The following is a 19573-nucleotide window of genomic DNA, read 5'->3' on the forward strand; positions in this document are numbered from 1 at the left end:
TTGAACTGTGATGCTATGCGCAGAGCAGGAACTCGTCTCAGAAGTCGACGCTGTGTCCCACATGTTCCGTTGCTGTCGTTGGACGCTCCGCTGTCAGCGCGCGTCTGTGTGCTGCGAAGTCAGGGGATCCCACAACGATAGTCGCCGTGACGACAATACGTGCTGCTCCGTGCAGTGTCGCACTGTTCTTGTGAATGTCTTACTGGACGATACTGGATGTTCAGGTGAACAAATCATGGGTTCCCCCGGGCTCCTGGCATCGTACGCGGCGCTGAGTATGTCTTTGCTGGACAGACAGATTCCACATTTCCACCTTGGAACCTTGACCAAAGCGAGCAGCAAAATCAGTAAGAGATTCGAAATTCTCTATTATTCACTCAGTAACCATACTGGCACCGAACCATAAGATAACAGAGAGAAGGCCTAAGTACTGAATTCGATCTTCCGAAATTGTTTCACCGCGAAAGATCGTAAGACGGTTCCTCCTTTCAGTCATTGAACGAACGTCGAAATGACAGATATTGAGGTAACCGATCGTGAATAGAAAAGGAGCTACAATCGCCTAGTAGTGGATAGGTATTAAGCCAGATATGATGCCTATAAGATTCTTCAAATGTTATGCGAAAGAACTTGCTCCCCTTCTAGCAGCAGTTTATCGTAGATCGCTGGAACAACCAAGGGTATCTAGCGACTGGAAGAAAGCTCAGGTCATTCCAGTTTTCAAGGTGGGTCGTAGGACAGATGTAGACAATTATACACCTATATCGTTACACCTATATCAGCCTGTTGTAGAATTATGGAACACGTTTTAGGCTCAAGAACTATGACTTTTTGTGTAATGTAAAAATCAGCGATCTTGACACGATTTGCACTGTCATTTAGTGAAAAAAATACGAACTTACCGAGTCCCGTACCAGATTAGCGACGGGTACAAGATTTCTCTTACAGGTAAAACTCAACACGTCGCTCTTAACGGTACAAAATCGACAGATGTGGAGGTAATTTTCGGAGTACCGTAAGGAAGTGTGATAGGACCGTTATTGTTTACAGTGTATATAAATTATCTAGCAGAATGCATCGGAAGCTCTTTAAGACTGTTCGTAGATGATACGGTTGTACATAAGAAAGTAGCACAATGCCAGAAGACAATTTCGATATGCAACGTGACCTACTGAAGTTGACCCTGAACGTAAATAAATGTGGAGCATAACAGACACCGTCTTACATTACTTGTCTTGTCAGGCACTATCGAATGCCGTTAAAAGTAGCACATAGTTCTAAAAAAAAAAGAAGTTGATTAGTGCTGTAGGTAGATACTTCTCACATCGCTTTCCATACTGATATTTGTTCAGTACCTTGTTTCAGCATCTTCAGAGGTTTCGAAAATATTTACCAGAAGATAAAGTGTTATTCAGGTGAAAAAACTAGGAATTGTCTTTTTTTTCATGTATCCTGTTGTTAAAAAGAATTGTGAAAAGGCACGCATCGTTAGTCCTCTGGTAAACGGCGTGGACCTCTCATGCAATATTTTCCATTTTCCATCAATTTTCGTAATCTAAATCGCACCTATGATTGCTGTTGATTGTACGTGATTACTAAAATGATACTTTTGTTTCTTTCCCAGGATTTCTATCTTACTTCTAGCATTCGAAATTGTGAAAATCCCAGTGAATACAGTGGGACAATGATTGAGGCACTGGACTGGTTTTCGGAAGGCGCTATGTTGAGCTTAGTGTGCGATGTTGTTGATTTAGAGTGGAAATCTCCTAAGTCATTGTGTACAAACAATGGAATAGTTTCTTCGCCAAGATCAGACCAGTTGCTCCCTCTTCCAACTAAAATGGGTCTACGCCTCCGTTGATTTCGACAACTCCAAAGTGACTACAGAACGATTGCTGAAGCGGTGGACTCAGGACAACAGTGTTGCAAGAGGTTTAGGGACGGTCCTTGCAGGCGGTCTGAATTATGAGAAGATCGTAGGATTGTTTGATTGACTCTGGCAATAGAGAGCTGACAATAGCTGAAATCTACCTAGAGGTGAAAGGCAGTGCGTCACCGCTAATCGTCGGGAACAGATCAGTTGAACGTAAGTTGATATCTCGAGTTGCCATGCGTCTTGTAGCATTGACACCACACCGCAGACAACAGAAAACGCGTGTGTCAACCGGTAAAGTGTCAGCGGTACAATTCTCCGCTCTTCATCCAAACGAATTAAAAAAAAAATGAGAAATAGAGACAAAATTTAGGACTTTTTTCTATTTTGAATTAAATTTGAAAGACGTTCAGTTAAAAATTAAACATATACAGTGTAAAAACACATCGTAGGAAAGTGAAATTCTTGTATTAGAAACACTGAAGCGCTACATTTTCACTTAAAATCTGAAGCACCTGCACTAAGGTGAGAAGTATTGCCGGAGGAGAGAGTATTTTCCGTAGAATTGAGGGATGGAGATGGTAGGTAGGAGTAGAGATGGTAAATGGGAACTGCAGTCGGTGGGAAAGACAGAGGGTGCAGGGTACTGTGTTGTGTGGGTAGGGCAGTGGTTATAAGAGGAAAGGGATGGCGATGAATGGAGAGGGGAAAGGAGAGAGGAACCCTGATGAGGAGTAGGATAGGTGAGGAAAAGTTGGTAGTAGACTGATGGCCGTAGAGCCACGAGTTAAATAGCTTGCGATTTCCGCGACGAATGCGGATTACGTCTGCATCAACCTATGGCGTGAAATTTCGACGTTAAAGGAAATTTATAAACTAATGTCTCGTAGGCCAGGTACGAATATGTAAGAAGTTATACCATTACAAATCATCAGACAAGTAGCCTCTTATATGAAAAAGAGGCAGTCTTACAGAATGAGAGAGGAAGCAGTGTCACCTAGTGAAACTGATGTGAATGATAAAATCGTCGTTCTCACCAATGTTTTGCCGATAAACAAATGAACCAGAGAGAAGTAATTATGTGCACATGCAGATAACACTTGAATATATAATTAGGGAATATGGTTTCATTAAAAGATTCATCCATTAAAATATGTACGTGTCGTCTTCTATTTGCTAGACAGTGCCCTCTAGTGTGTATCAGAAAATGACGCCGTTGTCAAAGTAATGCAGAGGCCATGATGCCAGCCTTGAAACCAAAGAAGTGTGTACTGAAACGGACACCGTTGCCATGGTAACGCAGAAAGCAAAATGGTACTCAGAAACCAAAGACGTAGACTTTGGGGTCGCCGACTGCGTCGTGGTAACGATCCAGGTCGATATCTTAAACGACAATTGTGCGAACGCCTCATAACGTACATTGCAGGAAAAACTGAAAATCGTCGTTACCAGGTGACGGCGTATGACTGAAAAATTGCCATAATAATATGCAAAAAATATAATGCGAAAGTAGGTACTAAAACGAAAATAAACATATTACAAATTGCTGTAAAACTGTTACCGTGATGCTATTGTCAGCGTGCCTTCGTGACAAAAATGGCTGCTAGGAAAACAGAAAAACTGAAAACTGCACTTAGTAATGCCCATTTTGTCCGTAGCAACGGCAGATAGTCGATATGCTGAATAACCTCTGAGAGGAAGTTTTCATGGCATTGGCTGCTGTGCCATAGAGGTAAATGCTACGTCATTTCTGTATTTTTTGTAACGCTATACGTTTTAATCTCTCTGCTAACTCTTGATATTCCTAACCTTGTAGGTCTCACATCTGAAGATGTCTTTAACTTAAAGCCGAAACTGATCGTCATAAATAAGTATCATTGCGCTCAAGACTGTTATTTTAAACCAAGAATGGCAAACCCGGTTGCCATACCCGTCGTGAGTCCGGTACCAAATGGCATATTCCTGCGGGAAGATGTAAGAGTCCACACTACAGTCGATAACACAAACGCCTTGAGAAGTGCCCGGATCCTTGATTTGTCTGGCCGGTCCCCCCATTATCTCCCATGGAACAAGGCTAGGATGCGATAGGAAGGCATATACTTTCCCATCGCCTTGAGAGGCTACACTTTTTGCGTTGTCGGCTCGTGCCTTCCTCGGAATCGGATAATGGCATGTAACGCCAGCGCACCGCGCTGCGTAGAATAATAACGGCCTAGCGACTAGGTGGTGGGAGGAGGGTTGTGTGTGGTGGCGCGCCCACGCTCACACGCACGCCCACGCCTTGCGCCGGTTGCGGTGGGAACGGGGGCGTGTCCCATCGGCGCCGACCGCCGACATGAAAGCTGGCCGGCGCTCTATTAATATTTGTTCGCGCGAGCGGGGCGCGCCGCCGCGGTATTAAAACATTCCACACACGCGCCAAAGACGGCCACGGCCCAAGTGTCAAAGGGGAAAACTAATTTAGCAGCTTTTTATATTACGCGCCAGCCGGGCCCTCCTTGTTTAAACACGCGGCACCGCTCCCACTCGAGGGTTACCTCCTCTTTCATCTTATCACTAATTGAGCCCAACACAGGACGCCCGGGGAACCGAACAGTGAAGATTAGGCGGCTGCTCGCCGGGCGGCGGGCTTACCGTCTGCAATAACACGCTGGTCGACGCGCACGCCTCCATTGTGTCGCGCCGCGCATCTCAGTGCACTGGCTGCTCCATCAGCTGCGACTCCGTCTCGTCGGCGGACGCGCTCTCAGCAAGGATTCGTCTGTACTCGAGGCTGACGTTGGCCCGATCGTAGTGCTTCTGTTGGTATTCTTGCAACGTATTCCAAAGTGCTGGCTCGATCCCACAGTGTGTCGCTTTGTGACTTTGGCAAATGGTCATAATTCAGATACGAGGTATGATCAAAAAGTAACAGGAACTTTTTTTCATTTCGCAGGCTTTATACATCCGATTTTCAAAATGTTTTTCATCTTGCTGGCACACATGTTCCTGTTGTATGTTTGCACTTTCAGCTGTTTTGAATATTTAGTTTGCTATTGACTCTCGAAAAGGTTATACAAGTGTATGAGTGCTCAGCGAAGGCTGGCCGGTGTGGCCGTGCGGTTCTAGGCGCTTCAGTTTGGAACCGCGTGACCGCTACTGTCGCAGGTTCGAATCCTGCCTCGGGCATGGATGTGTGTGATGTCCTTAGGCTAGTTAGGTTTAAGTAGTTCTAAGTTCTAGGGGACTGATGACCACAGATGTTAAGTTGGTTGGTTGGTTGGTTTTTGGGGGAGGAGACCAGACAGCGAGGTCATCGGTCTCATCGGATTAGGGGCGGATGGGGAAGGAATTCGGCCGTGCCCTTGGAAAGGAACCATCCCGGCATTTGCCTGGAGCGATTTAGGGAAATCACGGAAAACCTAAATCAGGATGGCCGGACGCGGGATTGAACCGTCGTCCTCCCGAATGCGAGTCCAACAGATGTTAAGTCCCATAGTGCTTAGAGTCATTTGAACCATTTGCTCAGTGAATTTTTACTGTCGACAAAAATGGATCAAAGAATTTCCATTAAATTTTTCTTGACAGTGGAATAAAGGTGAGCACTGCATTCGAAATGTTGACTGTGGGTGGCGGCTGAATTCACTATGAATAACACAAAAATGGTTCAAATGGCTCTGAGCACTATGGGATTTAACATCTGAGGTTATCAGTCCCCTAGAACTTAGAACTACGTAAACCTAACTAACCTAAGGACATCACACACATCCATGCCCGAGGCAGGATTCGAACCTGCGATCGTAGCGGTCGCGCGGTTCCGGACTGAAGCGCCTAGAACCGCTCGGCAACAGCGGCCGGCGAATAACACGAGAGTTTACGAGTGTTTAAACGTTTCGGAGAGGGTCGAGAAGACTTTGAAGACGACGACCGTTCTGACGCCCTAGCACAGGGGTGCCGAGACTTCGGCTCGCGTGCCATGCCCGGGACCCGAGTGCCGAAGCGCTCACCTCGCTTCACATTTCCCTCACCGCCACACTGGGCTGTCTGAACGCGAGGAGGGGGAAGACGGGCAAACAACGAACGTGCCGCATTTAAATGGCAGCACGGTCGCACTGCATACGACTTCGTCTTACATTTCGCATTTTTCAATAACATAGATCAAAACAACTTTTCAGTATTAATTATTTTTGCCACACTGAAGACGTAATATAATTTTTATCTGGTACGAACTATCGACATGCAGAGAGATGCAGACAATTTCACAGAGTTCCGCACTCAAGTTGCCACGTAATCGTGACTTACTTAGTTTCATAATCTAAAAAGGATCTTTCAAACAAATAGATCGATAGAAATATTGTAGCAATTTTGCAGCCTCATTACGGACACTCGGGAAATTATCTGAGAAACCGAGCGAGGCGACGCAGAGGTTAACACACTGCACTCGCATTCGGGAGGACGACGGTTCAAACCCGCGTCCGGCCATCCTGATTTAGGTTTTCCGTGATTTTCCGAAATCACTTCCTTTGAAAGGGCACGGCCGACTTCCGCCCCCCTCCTTCCCTAATTCGATGGGACCGATGACCTCGTTGTTTGGTCCCCTCCCCCGAATCAACCAACCAGCCAACCAATAGACAGTGTCCTCAAGACATTTATAAAACTATAGTAATTGTTGCAAGGCCACAGTGAATTCTTCAAACCTCGTGCTTCCTTTAATGCCAGTGAGCTTAGGGAACTGGACTGTTTTTGTCAGAATGTGCCTCTTCTACGACGCGATTTTTTTTTTTAAATGCATCCCCATCAAAAAAGAAACAATTTATCTTGCAGTGTCTTACTGTGGACTGTGTGCAGTAAAGTCCGCTTAAAATACGAAATCTGCAATCCATTCCGGATGTTCCAATCTTCGTTCCTGTATGTCTTTTTCCTTCATAAATTCAACAGTAGCGAGATTAATCGAAAAATCGTTCCATGCATGTCCCGTGATTTAACCAATGTAAAGTGCAGTAATATATGAAGTCTCCAAGGTCTGCATTCATGTCCATCGAAAACTGTTGCAACTGAAAATGGAATAATGCGTGCGATTTAAGAAACATGATTTTGTGGGTATGCCTTTCAAAGACGGCTCAGTCGTGCCAATGGAAACTGCCTGAAGAACGAAGCCTGAAAAGAATTCGACAGGTTCGATCACATATGAAGGTTTTTCTCCCATTTTCTTCGATTACAATGGAATGTATCACCGCGAGTTCTTGTCTTATGGTCGCACGGTCGGTAAGGAATACTACCTGGGAGTTACGTGCCGCTTGCGTGAAGCAGTCCGAAGAAAACGACGAGAATTTTGGCAAAATCGCTCGTGGAAATAGGCTCCTGCTCACACATCAGTGCTTGTTCGTGACTTTTTGAAAAAAGAAAAAAAAAGTTATGTAACCTCAGCTTCAGTATTTGCCGAACGTGGCCCCTGCAACTTCTTTGTGCTCCCAAGGGTGAGGAGAGCCAAGGAAGGACGTCATTTTCCACCATTGTGAGATAAAAACAGAGTCGCTGAAGGAGCTGAACACCATAACAAAAAGTGAGAACGAAAAGTGTCTCCAAGATTGGAAAAAGAGCTAGTACAATTATATCTGAAGGGGATGGCCTTTTACGAGTGAACGCGACCCTGTCTTTCGACAGTGTGCAGCCATCTAGGGAGACAACTAGAATTCCGAAGAAGATCCCAGCACAGGAGTCGAAACGTTTGAAGAGAAACATGACACGGCCTAATGACTCTGAAGATTTTACCATCTGTCATTACAATGTTTACTCGCAGCGTAAGCTTCATTTCCTGCAAACAGCTATAATAGGTACTAGTAATTGCTAAACCGCCTCGTACAAATTCAACGTGTATCATACGAAGATCGGCTTTTAAAATTACGAGGAGCCGTCTTTTAAATCTTCCTACAAATTGTGAGCCTCCCCTACTAAAATTTTATTGCTTTTATCGGTGGGTGTAGGTGATTAATACTTGCTGTAGTCTGGCTGATTAGACAAATGAGACATCGGTCTTCCATACGTAGCCGATAAGCAGCCTATCTTCCACCTGCACCTAAAATACATGTCGATAAGTTTAAATACCTCTGCCTAGTTCTTCTCCTGGTCTTATTTCTCTGAAAGTCTGACAGTAAGATTGTTACATTATGTTTGTACAATTTACGCGTGCAGACTTTCCGTGTTCCTGTTCTCAACTGTAACATTAGCATCGTATTTAGAGAGGTATGGTACAAGAGTGTGTAACAATAAATATTGGGTACTTGAAGTAGCGGTTTATGTGTTGATATAGCGCAGTTTAGAGGAAAGAAATCTTATAAATTTTATTCATAAAACACACTAAGATGACAAAAATCACGGCGTGCCTCCTAAAATCGTGTCGGACCTCGTTTTGCCCGGCGTAGTGCAGGAACTCGACGTGCCATGGAGTCAGATATGACTCGTCGGATGTCTCCTGCAGAAGTATTGAGCCGTGCTGCCTCTATAGCCGTAAGTGTTGCCGGTGCAGTATGTTGTACACGAACTGACCTCTCTGTTCTGTGCCGGCCGAAATGGCCGTGCGGTTCTAGGCGCGGCAGTCTGGAACCGCGAGACCGCTACGGTCGCAGGTTCGAATCCTGCCTCGGGCATGGATGTGTGTGATGTCCTTAGGTTAGTTAGGTTTAACTAGTTCTAAGTTCTAGGGGACTAATGACCTCAGAAGTTGAGTCCCACAGCGCTCAGAGCCATTTGAACCATTTTTTTCTCTGTTCTGTCCCGTAAAAGTTCGATGGAATTAATGGTGGGTGATCTGGGTTGCCATGTAATTCGCTCGAATTCTCCAGAATATTCTTCAGAACTAATCGCGAACAGTTGTGGCCCAGTGACATGGCGCATTGTTGTGTTTAAAATTCAGTCGTTGTTTGGAAACATGAAGTATATAAATGGCTGCAGATGGTCTCCAAGTAGCCGAACAGTCGATGATCGCTTCAGTTTGATCAGAGGACCCAGTCCATTACACGTAAATACAGCCCTTACCATTATGAAGACACCACCACCTCTAAGACACCACCAGCTTACACAGCGCCTTGTTGAGAACTAGGATCCATGGCTTCGTGGGGTCTGTGAAACGCTGTACTCCTAAAATCAGCTCTTACCATCTGAAATCGGGACTCATCTGACCAACCGTCTGGGGTCGAACCAATGTGGTCATGAGCCCATGAGAGGCGCTGCAGGAGATACTGTGCTGATACCAAAGGCACTCGCGTCGGTCGTTTACTGCCACAGGGCATTAACGGCAAATTTCGCTGCAGTGACCAAACGAATACATCCGTCGTATGTCCCACATTGATTTCTGCGGCTGTTTCACGCAGTGTTGCTTGTCTGTTAGCGCTGGCAACTCTGCGCAAAAGTCGCTGTTCTCGTTCGTTAAGTGAAGGTCGTCGGCCACTGCGTTGTGTGTGATGAGAGCTAATGCCTTAAATGGACCACGGACATACAACCTGGAAGAATTCTCGGCAGCTAATGCCTGTAATTTGTTACTCTCGGCACACTCCTGACACTGTGGTCTTGGAATATTGAATGCCTTTACGATTTCCGGAATGGATTGTCCCATGCATCTAGCTGCAACTACTATTCCGCGTTCAGAGTTTCTTAATTTCTGTTGTGCGGCCATTATCACATCAGAGACCTTTTCAAATGAACCACCTGAATACATTATGTACGCGATACTACTGCCATTTGTATATGCGCATATCGCTATCCCGTGACTTTTGTCACCTCCCTGTAAATTCGTAAAATAATCGTACCATTGGTATCAGAAATTGTGAGGGCGGTATGACTTGGGCTCTCACACATAGAAAAGACAGTCACAAGAGAAATGGAGACCATAGTGCTCAAAGACGGGCGTATCGCAATTCAGGCGATAGTGGAACAAGTGGAAATCAGTTATGGATCAGTTTCCATGATCGTGGACGAGATTTCTACAGAGGTTGGCACCCGAACAGAGGCAAGAGCGGAAATGTCTGGCCAAACCATATGGCTTCTTTAGCCTCCTATTAACCGTGGACGGAAGGGGGGTGTATCACTATGATCCCGAAACATAGGAGCAGAGCAAGCAGTGAAAACGTGTGGATCCATACCGCCGGAAAAGGCGAAAATTCACCATCACAGGCATAGGTGAAACTGGGTACTTTTTGGGCGAGTTATGGCCATAAGACAGAAGCAGCTTCGTTGAGCTTTGGAATTTTGCCTCACCCCTTGTATTCTCCTGACATGCCATCCAACGAATTCTGTGTCCCCTTTCCACGAATGAAGAAACTACTGCGTGGCAGACATCTCCAGAATGACGAGGTGATCCTGAACAGCCAAATGCAAACTTCTACCACCAAGGTCTCCGCCAAGACAGACATTGTTGGGATGATGTTTCACGTATAAATCTGTATATATAGAGAAGGGGTATAACCATCAACAAGTTTTGCGGTCAGTCTTCATGTTTTCTTCTGTGCTGTAGTTAAAACTTTGGAATTAACACTTCTAGACGTAGAAAACTATTAGACTAAATGCTTGAATTAAATGGTTAGTACTGCAAGCAGCTGTATTTTTGTGGAATGACTCGTGTAGAATATGGTATTCTGAATACCGGACGCAGTGACTGATAGATCGTTTCAGGAGCTAAGCATTCGCACCTTGTGTTGCAGGGCGTGATAAGCGTGCAGGGGGAGTCGCGGCCGCTGCAGCTGCAGGCGGTGTACGACACTTACGACGCGGAGCCGCTGCCCAGCGGCTGGGACGTGCCAGGCGCCCTCTGCCGCTTCATCCTGATCGGTGAGCGCCCAGCCAGCAGTCCGAGTCAAAAAGGCCCTCTGCGTATCCCGCACAGTCCTCGCCAGCACGTCTCTGCTCAGCTATGTACACTTCTGTGAAAAACTTACGGATGAAAGTAACTTTCACCCGATAAGTTACTCCCAAGTAACATACACTCCTGGAAATGGAAAAAAGAACACATTGACACCGGTGTGTCAGACCCACCATACTTGCTCCGGACACTGCGAGAGGGCTGTACAAGCAATGATCACACGCACGGCACAGCGGACACACCAGGAACCGCGGTGTTGGCCGTCGAATGGCGCTAGCTGCGCAGCATTTGTGCACCGCCGCCGCCAGTGTCAGCCAGTTTGCCGTGGCATACGGAGCTCCATCGCAGTCTTTAACACTGGTAGCATGCCGCGACAGCGTGGACGTGAACCGTATGTGCAGTTGACGGACTTTGAGCGAGGGCGTATAGTGGGCATGCGGGAGGCCGGGTGGCCGTACCGCCGAATTGCTCAACACGTGGGGCGTGAGGTCTCCTCAGTACATCGATGTTGTCGCCAGTGGCCGGCGGAAGGTGCACGTGCCCGTCGACCTGGGACCGGACCGCAGCGACGCACGGATGCACGCCAAGACCGTAGGATCCTACGCAGTGCCGTAGGGGACCGCACCGCCACTTCCCAGCAAATTAGGGACACTGTTGCTCCTGGGGTATCGGCGAGGACCATTCGCAACCGTCTCCATGAAGCTGGGCTACGGTCCCGCACACCGTTAGGCCGTCTTCCGCTCACGCCCCAACATCGTGCAGCCCGCCTCCAGTGGTGTCGCGACAGGCGTGAATGGAGGGACGAATGGAGACGTGTCGTCTTCAGCGATGAGAGTCGCTTCTGCCTTGGTGCCAATGATGGTCGGATGCGTGTTTGGCGCCGTGCAGGTGAGCGCCACAATCAGGACTGCATACGACCGAGGCACACAGGGCCAACACCCGGCATCATGGTGTGGGGAGCGATCTCCTACACTGGCCGTACACCACTGGTGATCGTCGAGGGGACACTGAATAGTGCACGGTACATCCAAACCGTCATCGAACCCATCGTTCTACCATTCCTAGACCGGCAAGGGAACTTGCTGTTCCAACAGGACAATGCACGTCCGCATGTATCCCGTGCCACCCAACGTGCTCTAGAAGGTGTAAGTCAACTACCCTGGCCAGCAAGATCTCCGGATCTGTCCCCCATTGAGCATGTTTGGGACTGGATGAAGCGTCGTCTCACGCGGTCTGCACGTCCAGCACGAACGCTGGTCCAACTGAGGCGCCAGGTGGAAATGGCTTGGCAAGCCGTTCCACAGGACTACATCCAGCATCTCTACGATCGTCTCCATGGGAGAATAGCAGCCTGCATTGCTGCGAAAGGTGGATATACACTGTACTAGTGCCGACATTGTGCATGCTCTGTTGCCTGTGTCTATGTGCCTGTGGTTCTGTCAGTGTGATCATGTGATGTATCTGACCCCAGGAATGTGTCAATAAAGTTTCCCCTTCCTGGGACAATGAATTCACGGTGTTCTTATTTCAATTTCCAGGAGTGTAGCTTCATGAAATATTGATCATACATTGAAAGAACTATTACACTCTACTATTGAAAGAAGAACGCTATGAATTACCCTTTTATTCAAAGACAATAAGTGCACTTAAGTCAACGCGTTTCAAAATTGTTACCTGGTTCTTAATAGGTTGTGTGATTACCACACACGGCAGTGAATGCTCCGCAACGTGCTCCCATCCTATCCACAAGGTTGCATCGAGTTCTTGTGGTACAGCGTTCCATTCCTCCTCCAGCGCGAATGACATCTGGTAGATGGTCGATGGTGCATGTGGACGTGCTACAATACGTCTTCCCAACACATCCCACTAGTGCTTGATGGGATTTAAGTCGCGGGAGTGGGAAGACCAATCCATTCGCCAAATATCCTCTTGTTCCAAGAGCTTCGCCACCTCCGCTGTTTGATGCGGTAGCACAGTGTCATCCACAAAAATCAAGTCAGGACAGAAATCACCCCTGCAAAGGCACTCACGGGGGAAGAGTACAGAGCACAAGAACGTTCGCCGATGAGTGTATTGTGTTCAAAGATTAGCAATTCAGTACGCCCATGCACAATGATGCTTCCCAAAACCATAACACCGGGTCTACCAAAACGATCATGCTCCACAGTCTGGACATACAATTGTATGACGAGAGGCGGGAACACGCAATCCACTCAGGAACATCGTCGAACATGATCGTTTTGGTAGTCCACGTGTCGTAGTGTGGAGAGGCATAACGTTGCATAGACGTATTGATCTCCAAATCTTTGAACAATGTATACCCAATGGTGAACGTTATTGTGACATAGTAATCCTTCCCCATGTGCGCCTTATCGTGAGTACATTCAGCCCTGATTTCATTTTTATGGACGACAATGCGTGACTGCATCGAACAGCGCAGGTGGAGGAGCTATTGGATATTCCTCGGACTTGAATCCTATTGAACACGTGCGGGATGCGTTGGAGAGATGTACTGCAGCATGTGCACATGCACCAACGACTATGCAACATTTGTCAGCAGCGCTGGTGGATGGATGGAACGTCCTACCACAAAAACTCCCTATCAGCCTTGTCGCCAGTGTGGAAGCAAGTTGCGGACGGAGCAAGCACTGCGCGGTGCTCACACTCCCTATTAACAACCATGTCCCGTCTTTTGTAACGTCCAGAGGACCATCATGATCCACAGGCACTTCAGTGTAATTATTGTCTTTGAAAAAATGTGTATTTTCTATTCGTCTCACTGCATACTATACCGTAAAAATTCTTCCTGTGAGTGGCCCAAGTTTGTCCAGCCGTATTACAGACACTGAAACATCATGCGAAAGTTACTTTCGTCCTTGGCTTTTGCACAGCATTATAAGCAGAGACATGCAGCAGAGAACGGTTAGTGGACACAATTCCTAACAAAAAAAGTGAAGCACCAAGAAGACTTGGTCGCTTGGCAGTGCAAATGATTGGAGCTTTAGTTCTCTGTGGCAGGTGGACTGGCCACCAGAGCGCATTACTGTTTAGTACTTTTCCCAGGCCTAGTTGAGTACGTGAGAGGCATGTACAACATGAGATACTGACTGATCACTGTGAAGGATACAGAGATGCCATGTACTCAAGTGAGACAGCGTTATAGCACCTGATAGCGCATGAAAGCTGCCTCATTTTGGGTCTTCGTTTATCGGTTGGTCGAATTGGGCACTATCTAGATTTGTGGGATGTTTAGATTTGACAGAGGCCCTATGTTGCACTTCAAGGGAACGTGAGAGCAGGCATACTTGTCTCAAGATTCCAGTCGACCACGTTTCATCATGACAAGGGAGGATCACAATATTGTGCACCAAGAACATCGTAAACCCTCATATCTGCACCTGCTATCTCCGAACAAGTAATAGACTCCTTGCAACATTCTTTGTCTTCCCACACAATTGGTTGAAGACTAGCAGCAGCTGGTTTAGGAAACTACCATCTCATGAGTAGGCTTCTGTTAACACCGCAACACACATGGCTGTATTTTTAGTGGCTGTTGAAAGACGTCGCACTGTGTTCTGCGATGGATCATGGCTCTGCACAATCCTCGATGACCATCTTTGGCGAGTATGGTGGCGATCTGGGAAGAGGTTCATATCTTTCATATCTTCCCAGACTTGGGGCAGGCACAGCGGTGATACTCTTACGCCACGGTGTGGGGAGACATCAGGCATGGCTTCAGGTCATGTCTAGTAGTGACTGAAGGAACTTTTACAGCACAATGGTTCCTGCATCCTCCTGTGTAACCTCTCATGTGACAGTATCGTGGTGCATATTTTTTAACAGGATCAGGGTCGTCCACGCAAGCACATATGTCTCTGAACAGTTTACATAATGTTGAGATAACACTGTGCCCAGCAGATTGCACAGATTTGTCCCCTACTGAATATATATGGGACCGGTTCATACGTCGACCCCGTTGCTGTGGCAGTGTGCAGGCTATCACGGACGAGTTACAACAGTTGCGGTGCAACTTGCCTCAGGAGAGGATACAGTGGCTTTATGACACCCTTCCCAACAGAATAAGTGCATTCATTCAGGCCATTTAGGATGCAAATTCTTACTGATAAGTGGAGTCATGATGCGAAGTTCTGTATAAATTTCACCAGACTTTTTAATCACAGAATTAATATTACATTTCCTATTTCATTTCGTCCCCCCCCCCTCTCTTGACAGGCAGTGTATAGAAGGGGCAGTCAAAGGAAAACGAGACAGATGAAGAAAAGTAATTAAACTGCTTATTATTTCACAAGTAATCGCCATAACTGTTAATAAATTTATCCCACTGTGTGTCGAGACCATCAATGTGTGCCCATATGTTGCCAAGGTTGTTTCAATTGACCCGCAGAAGTTTCGCTTAGAAGCCCTTACAAATTCTCCATACAGTCCCGATCTTTCCCCATGCGACTTCCATATTTTTGCAGCCTGAAGAAAGACATCCGTGACCAATGATTTGCTTCGGACGATGAGGTGCATGCCTGGGTACAGTCATGGTTCCATTGGCAAACACAAACATTTTTCCATGACGACATTAATTGCCTTGTCTCACAGTGCGATAAATGAACAGTAATAGCGATCACTTTCGAAATAATGAACATTTTTCTTACTTTCTTCATATGTCTCATTCTTTGTACCATTTACTAAGGGTTTATTCTGGATTGTCATTTTATTGTTGAAGATAAGGTTGAAATTATGTTTTAGTTTATGTCATTGAAGTTTTCAACTGTGACTGTGGTTGTGACTTGTTGGCCAATGCTACTGTATCAATTAACCATGTCGCATGTGTTTACAAATGATGAGTATGCCGATAGGGTATTTGTGTACTGATGTTCCAGTGGGAACTGTAGAGCATACGGTAAGCTATTTCCTAACTGCAGAGTATCAGATTCAACAGCGTTTACTTCTTTCTTCAGTAAACTGCGCGAGGCTGGTACAGTGTCCATCAGTTATATGTCACTTGAATGTGCAAATCAACTGAATTTTGTTGAATTAGAAGACATAATTATGTTGGCAAAGTGTACCATTTCAACAGGCACAAGTAGAATTTCTACATGTGTTGGTGTTCCACATAGAGGAATCAGCCAATACACCACGGCATTCGCTTCATCGGCTTGCCTATTGACTTGTAAGTCTCTCTACTCCAGTCCGTTACCGAGCTCAGGTGGTAGAATCATCATCGACAGTAGACTTCTGGGCATCACACTTGGGATTGAGTAATAACTGAGAGCCTCAGTTCAGTGTAGCACCAGAACACCACAAATCCAGCCTGTGTATTTCATCAGTTAATATCATTATTTTGTTGGCCGCGGTTGATTCCAAATCACTGGTCCTAAAGTTCATTTGGGCAGTCAAGTTTCATACCCATGTGAATTGTGAATCTTGATAAATCAAACAAATGATTGAAGTCGCACGTGGACATCATCTGTCATGTTTACTCACCGTTGCCAACATATATATGGTTGGATTTCACAAGAACAAAAGTACTGTGCATCTTTGTGACATGCCACAACACTGACTCACTCTGAAGTTACACTTGACGTCCCCACCACTTATGGGATGTGATATCTCAAAATCAAGTCGACATTTCTGTTGCATTTTAATTCTGTTTGAATGTGTGTTAATGTGTTAGCAACAAAACTTGATCCCACTGTTATGCCCTGCAATCTGTTTGCCATCTTAGAAAAAAAACACATTTTTTACAAAATTTAAATGGTCTGGGAATTTATGGCTAAAGTGTCACATCTTAAAGGAACTTTCGTGCTCATTCAAACCTGCTTTTACATTCTGCTCTGTAATATGTTTGAAGTTACAGATGATTAAACATTTTGATTTATATTTTAATGATATTAAATCAGCTGATCGGTCGGATTGCAGTTTCATTTGCAAATCATTATCTTTTGTCTTCCAGTGTCTGCTGAATAAATGTTACACTTCAAAACAGTCTTTTAAAGAATATGCGGTATAATTTTCGAATTAGTTAAATAAGTTGGTCCCCCATAAAACATATTTCCCTGCAATGGTCTTTAGTTGCTAATTATCCTCTGTTTATGGTATCATAACAAGGGTGAACTTATTAAAATAGTTTCAGGGTTTGAAATATGCGTTTCTTTCAGGAATCCTAAAATACAAATTCAGAAAGTTTGTGTTGTATCAACGGAATCAGCAGTATTGTACTGTTATCATAAATATGTCTCATGAAAAATGGACTTCACGTAGTACAAAAATTCTGTTCAAGTTCAAAGAGTTTGTTGTTAGGTGCTGTGATCGACTTCGATTCACTAATCAATCACGAAATTATATAAATTGCTTGCTTTTCTTTATAAAAATGTACACTTCATGCAAGAAACGTTTTCCACAAAAGTTTCAAGAAAATTCTCCATTTTGTTACTACTCTCTTTTGTTACTCTCTGAAACATATGTGAACTAGAGAAGAAGATGGTGTTCAAGAGAGCACTCTTCTCTGTGTGCCAACTACTGGCTAAGCTATAAAATTGGAATTAATACGATAAATATTGCAGTTAGGTTCATACACAATGACACATTGCCATCATGTCTATTTCGTAACCATATCGACATAATCTACAGCTCCATATTTACCTGATAGTATACTATTTCTTTTTCCATCAGCCTTCTGACTGGTTTGAGATTGAGATTTTCACTCTGCAGCAGAGTGTACGCTGATATGAAACTTTCTGGCAGATTAAAACTGTGTGCCGGAGCGAGACTCGAACTCGGGACCTTTGCCTTTCGCGGGCAAGTGCTCTACCAACTGAGCTACCCAAGTACGACTCACGCCCCGTCCTCACAGCTTTACTTCCGCCAGTACCTCGTCTCCTACCTTCCAAACTTAACAGAAGCTCTCCTGCGAACCTTGCAGAACTAGCACTCCTGAAAGAAAGGATATTGCGGAGACATGGCTTAGCCACAGCCTGAGGGATGTTTCCAGAATGAGATTTTCACTCTGCAGCGGAATGTGCGCTGATATGAAACTTCCTGGCAGATTAAAACTGTGTGCCGGACCGAGACTCGAACTCGGGACCTTTGCCTTTCGCGGGCAAGTGCTCTACCAACTGAGCTACCCAAGCACGACTCACGTCCCGTCCTCACAGCTTTACTTCTGCCAGTACCTCGTCTCCTACCTACCTGTGGCTAAGCCATATCTCCGGAATATCCTTTCTTTCCGGAGTGCTAGTTCTGTAAGGTTCGCAGGAGAGCTTTTGTTAAGTTTGGAAGGTAGGAGCTTTACTTCTGCCAGTACCTCGTCTCCTACCTACCTGTGGCTAAGCCATGTCTCCGGAATATCCTTTCTTTCAGGAGTGCTAGTTCTGCAAGGTTCGCAGGAGAGCTTCTGTTAAGTTTGGAAGGTAGGAGACGAGGTACTGGCAGAAGTAAAGCTGTGAGGACGGGGCGTGAGTCGTGCTTAGGTAGCTCAGTTGGTAGAGTACTTGCCCGCGAAAGGCAAAGGTCCCGAGTTCGAGTCTCGGTCCGACACACAGTTTTAATCTGCCAGGATGTTCCATGGTTTGAGACTGTTCGAATACCTTTCAACCCCTACCCTTTTTACTCTCAACAGGTCGTGATGTTTTGACACATGTTCTATGATCCTGTCCCTTCTTCTTTTCAGAGTGTTTCACGTGTTCCTCTCCTCGCCAGTTTTGCAGAAAATCGCCTCATATCTTAGCAGCCCATCGAATTTTCAACATCATTCTATAGCACATCTCAGATGTCTAAATTATATCTTTAGTTCCGTTCAGTCTTTGGGGAAGAGCTACTTTGAACAAGTAGGGATTTGAGGAGTAGCTACTTCGAAAATTCAAAACTGCTGTAATCCCCAACTATGCTGATTTATTTATGTTCTGTCTGCTCTACTTCATCCACTCTAATCGAAGTTGCTTCTGCACTGTATGGAGATGGAAATCCTACTGATACCACTCAAAATACGAATCCTGTTTGGAGCCTTTGCACTACCTTTAAAGACAAAAGGGCTGCCTAAAGAGCCAGATTTTACATGATACTAATTCGCAACTTGTTCCAGACATTTGAGAACGATAGCTGGATGAGTTTCAACTCATAAGTGCTTATTTTGTTGCAGGGCGGAACCTGGACAGATCGGCTATCGAGCAGTTGTTCCACCAGACCGTAGTAGCCGCCGTCGATGGTAACAGCCAAGAAGGAGTTTGTACCTAAGCTGATATCTGGACACGCAAACTTCTTTTGTACATTATCTTGTTAACAAATCAACTCCGTGTGTTGTTAATAAAGTGGTCTTATGGCAAGTGTAGCTTATAATCTATGTCACATCCACACATATTATAAAGATAGGTGTATATATATGTAGGCATGTACACATAGGTCGCAACAGGTATAAGTGCATAAATTACTGTTGATGACTGAAGATGGTGTGTTGAACAATATTACATCAGTGTTCATGTTATTTACAGATTAATAATTATAGCTGTAACAAATTAGGTTGGTTAGTACCTTCCACGTACATGTGGCAAGTGCATGCCATTAATTTTAATTTTCCCCTGGGCAGCAGGTCAGTTGTTGAAGCTTGGATGTACGCATGGAAAACATTTAGTATATACTGACAAGCATAGTCCACTTAGTGGTACAGTATGACCACGCAGAAAAGTCAAGTCAGAGTTTGTGAGGTATGTTTGGGAAAACTGTTTGATTCAGAGAAAAAAAACTAACCACTGATGTGTGTACATATTAAGATACCACATAGAAAATATCTGCACTTAGACCTGTTACACTCTGTGTATATGTTCCACATCTCCTCCTGAACCAATGGACCGATTTCAGCT

The 19573-nt window shown here is 45.3% G+C and overlaps 1 protein-coding gene across 5 annotated transcripts in view; it reads left to right on the forward strand.

Moving 5' to 3' along the window:
• The window catches only part of LOC124798621 (COBW domain-containing protein 1-like), a 524248-nt gene extending 505209 nt beyond the window's left edge, over positions 1-19039 (forward strand). For 4 of the 5 annotated variants that reach the window (XM_047262102.1, XM_047262099.1, XM_047262097.1 and 1 more), the window contains 2 exons: positions 10549-10675; positions 18856-19039. In XM_047262102.1, the coding sequence (XP_047118058.1) occupies positions 10549-10675; positions 18856-18950 (222 nt within the window). In that variant the 3' untranslated portion in view covers positions 18951-19039. The remainder of the gene's footprint in view (positions 1-10548; positions 10676-18855) is intronic. The other variant, XM_047262101.1, reaches the window with a different exon arrangement.
• Positions 19040-19573: the final 534 nt, after the last annotated feature.

Source organism: Schistocerca piceifrons, chromosome 5 (genome assembly GCF_021461385.2).
Source record: "Schistocerca piceifrons isolate TAMUIC-IGC-003096 chromosome 5, iqSchPice1.1, whole genome shotgun sequence".
NCBI lineage: Eukaryota > Metazoa > Arthropoda > Insecta > Orthoptera > Acrididae > Schistocerca > Schistocerca piceifrons.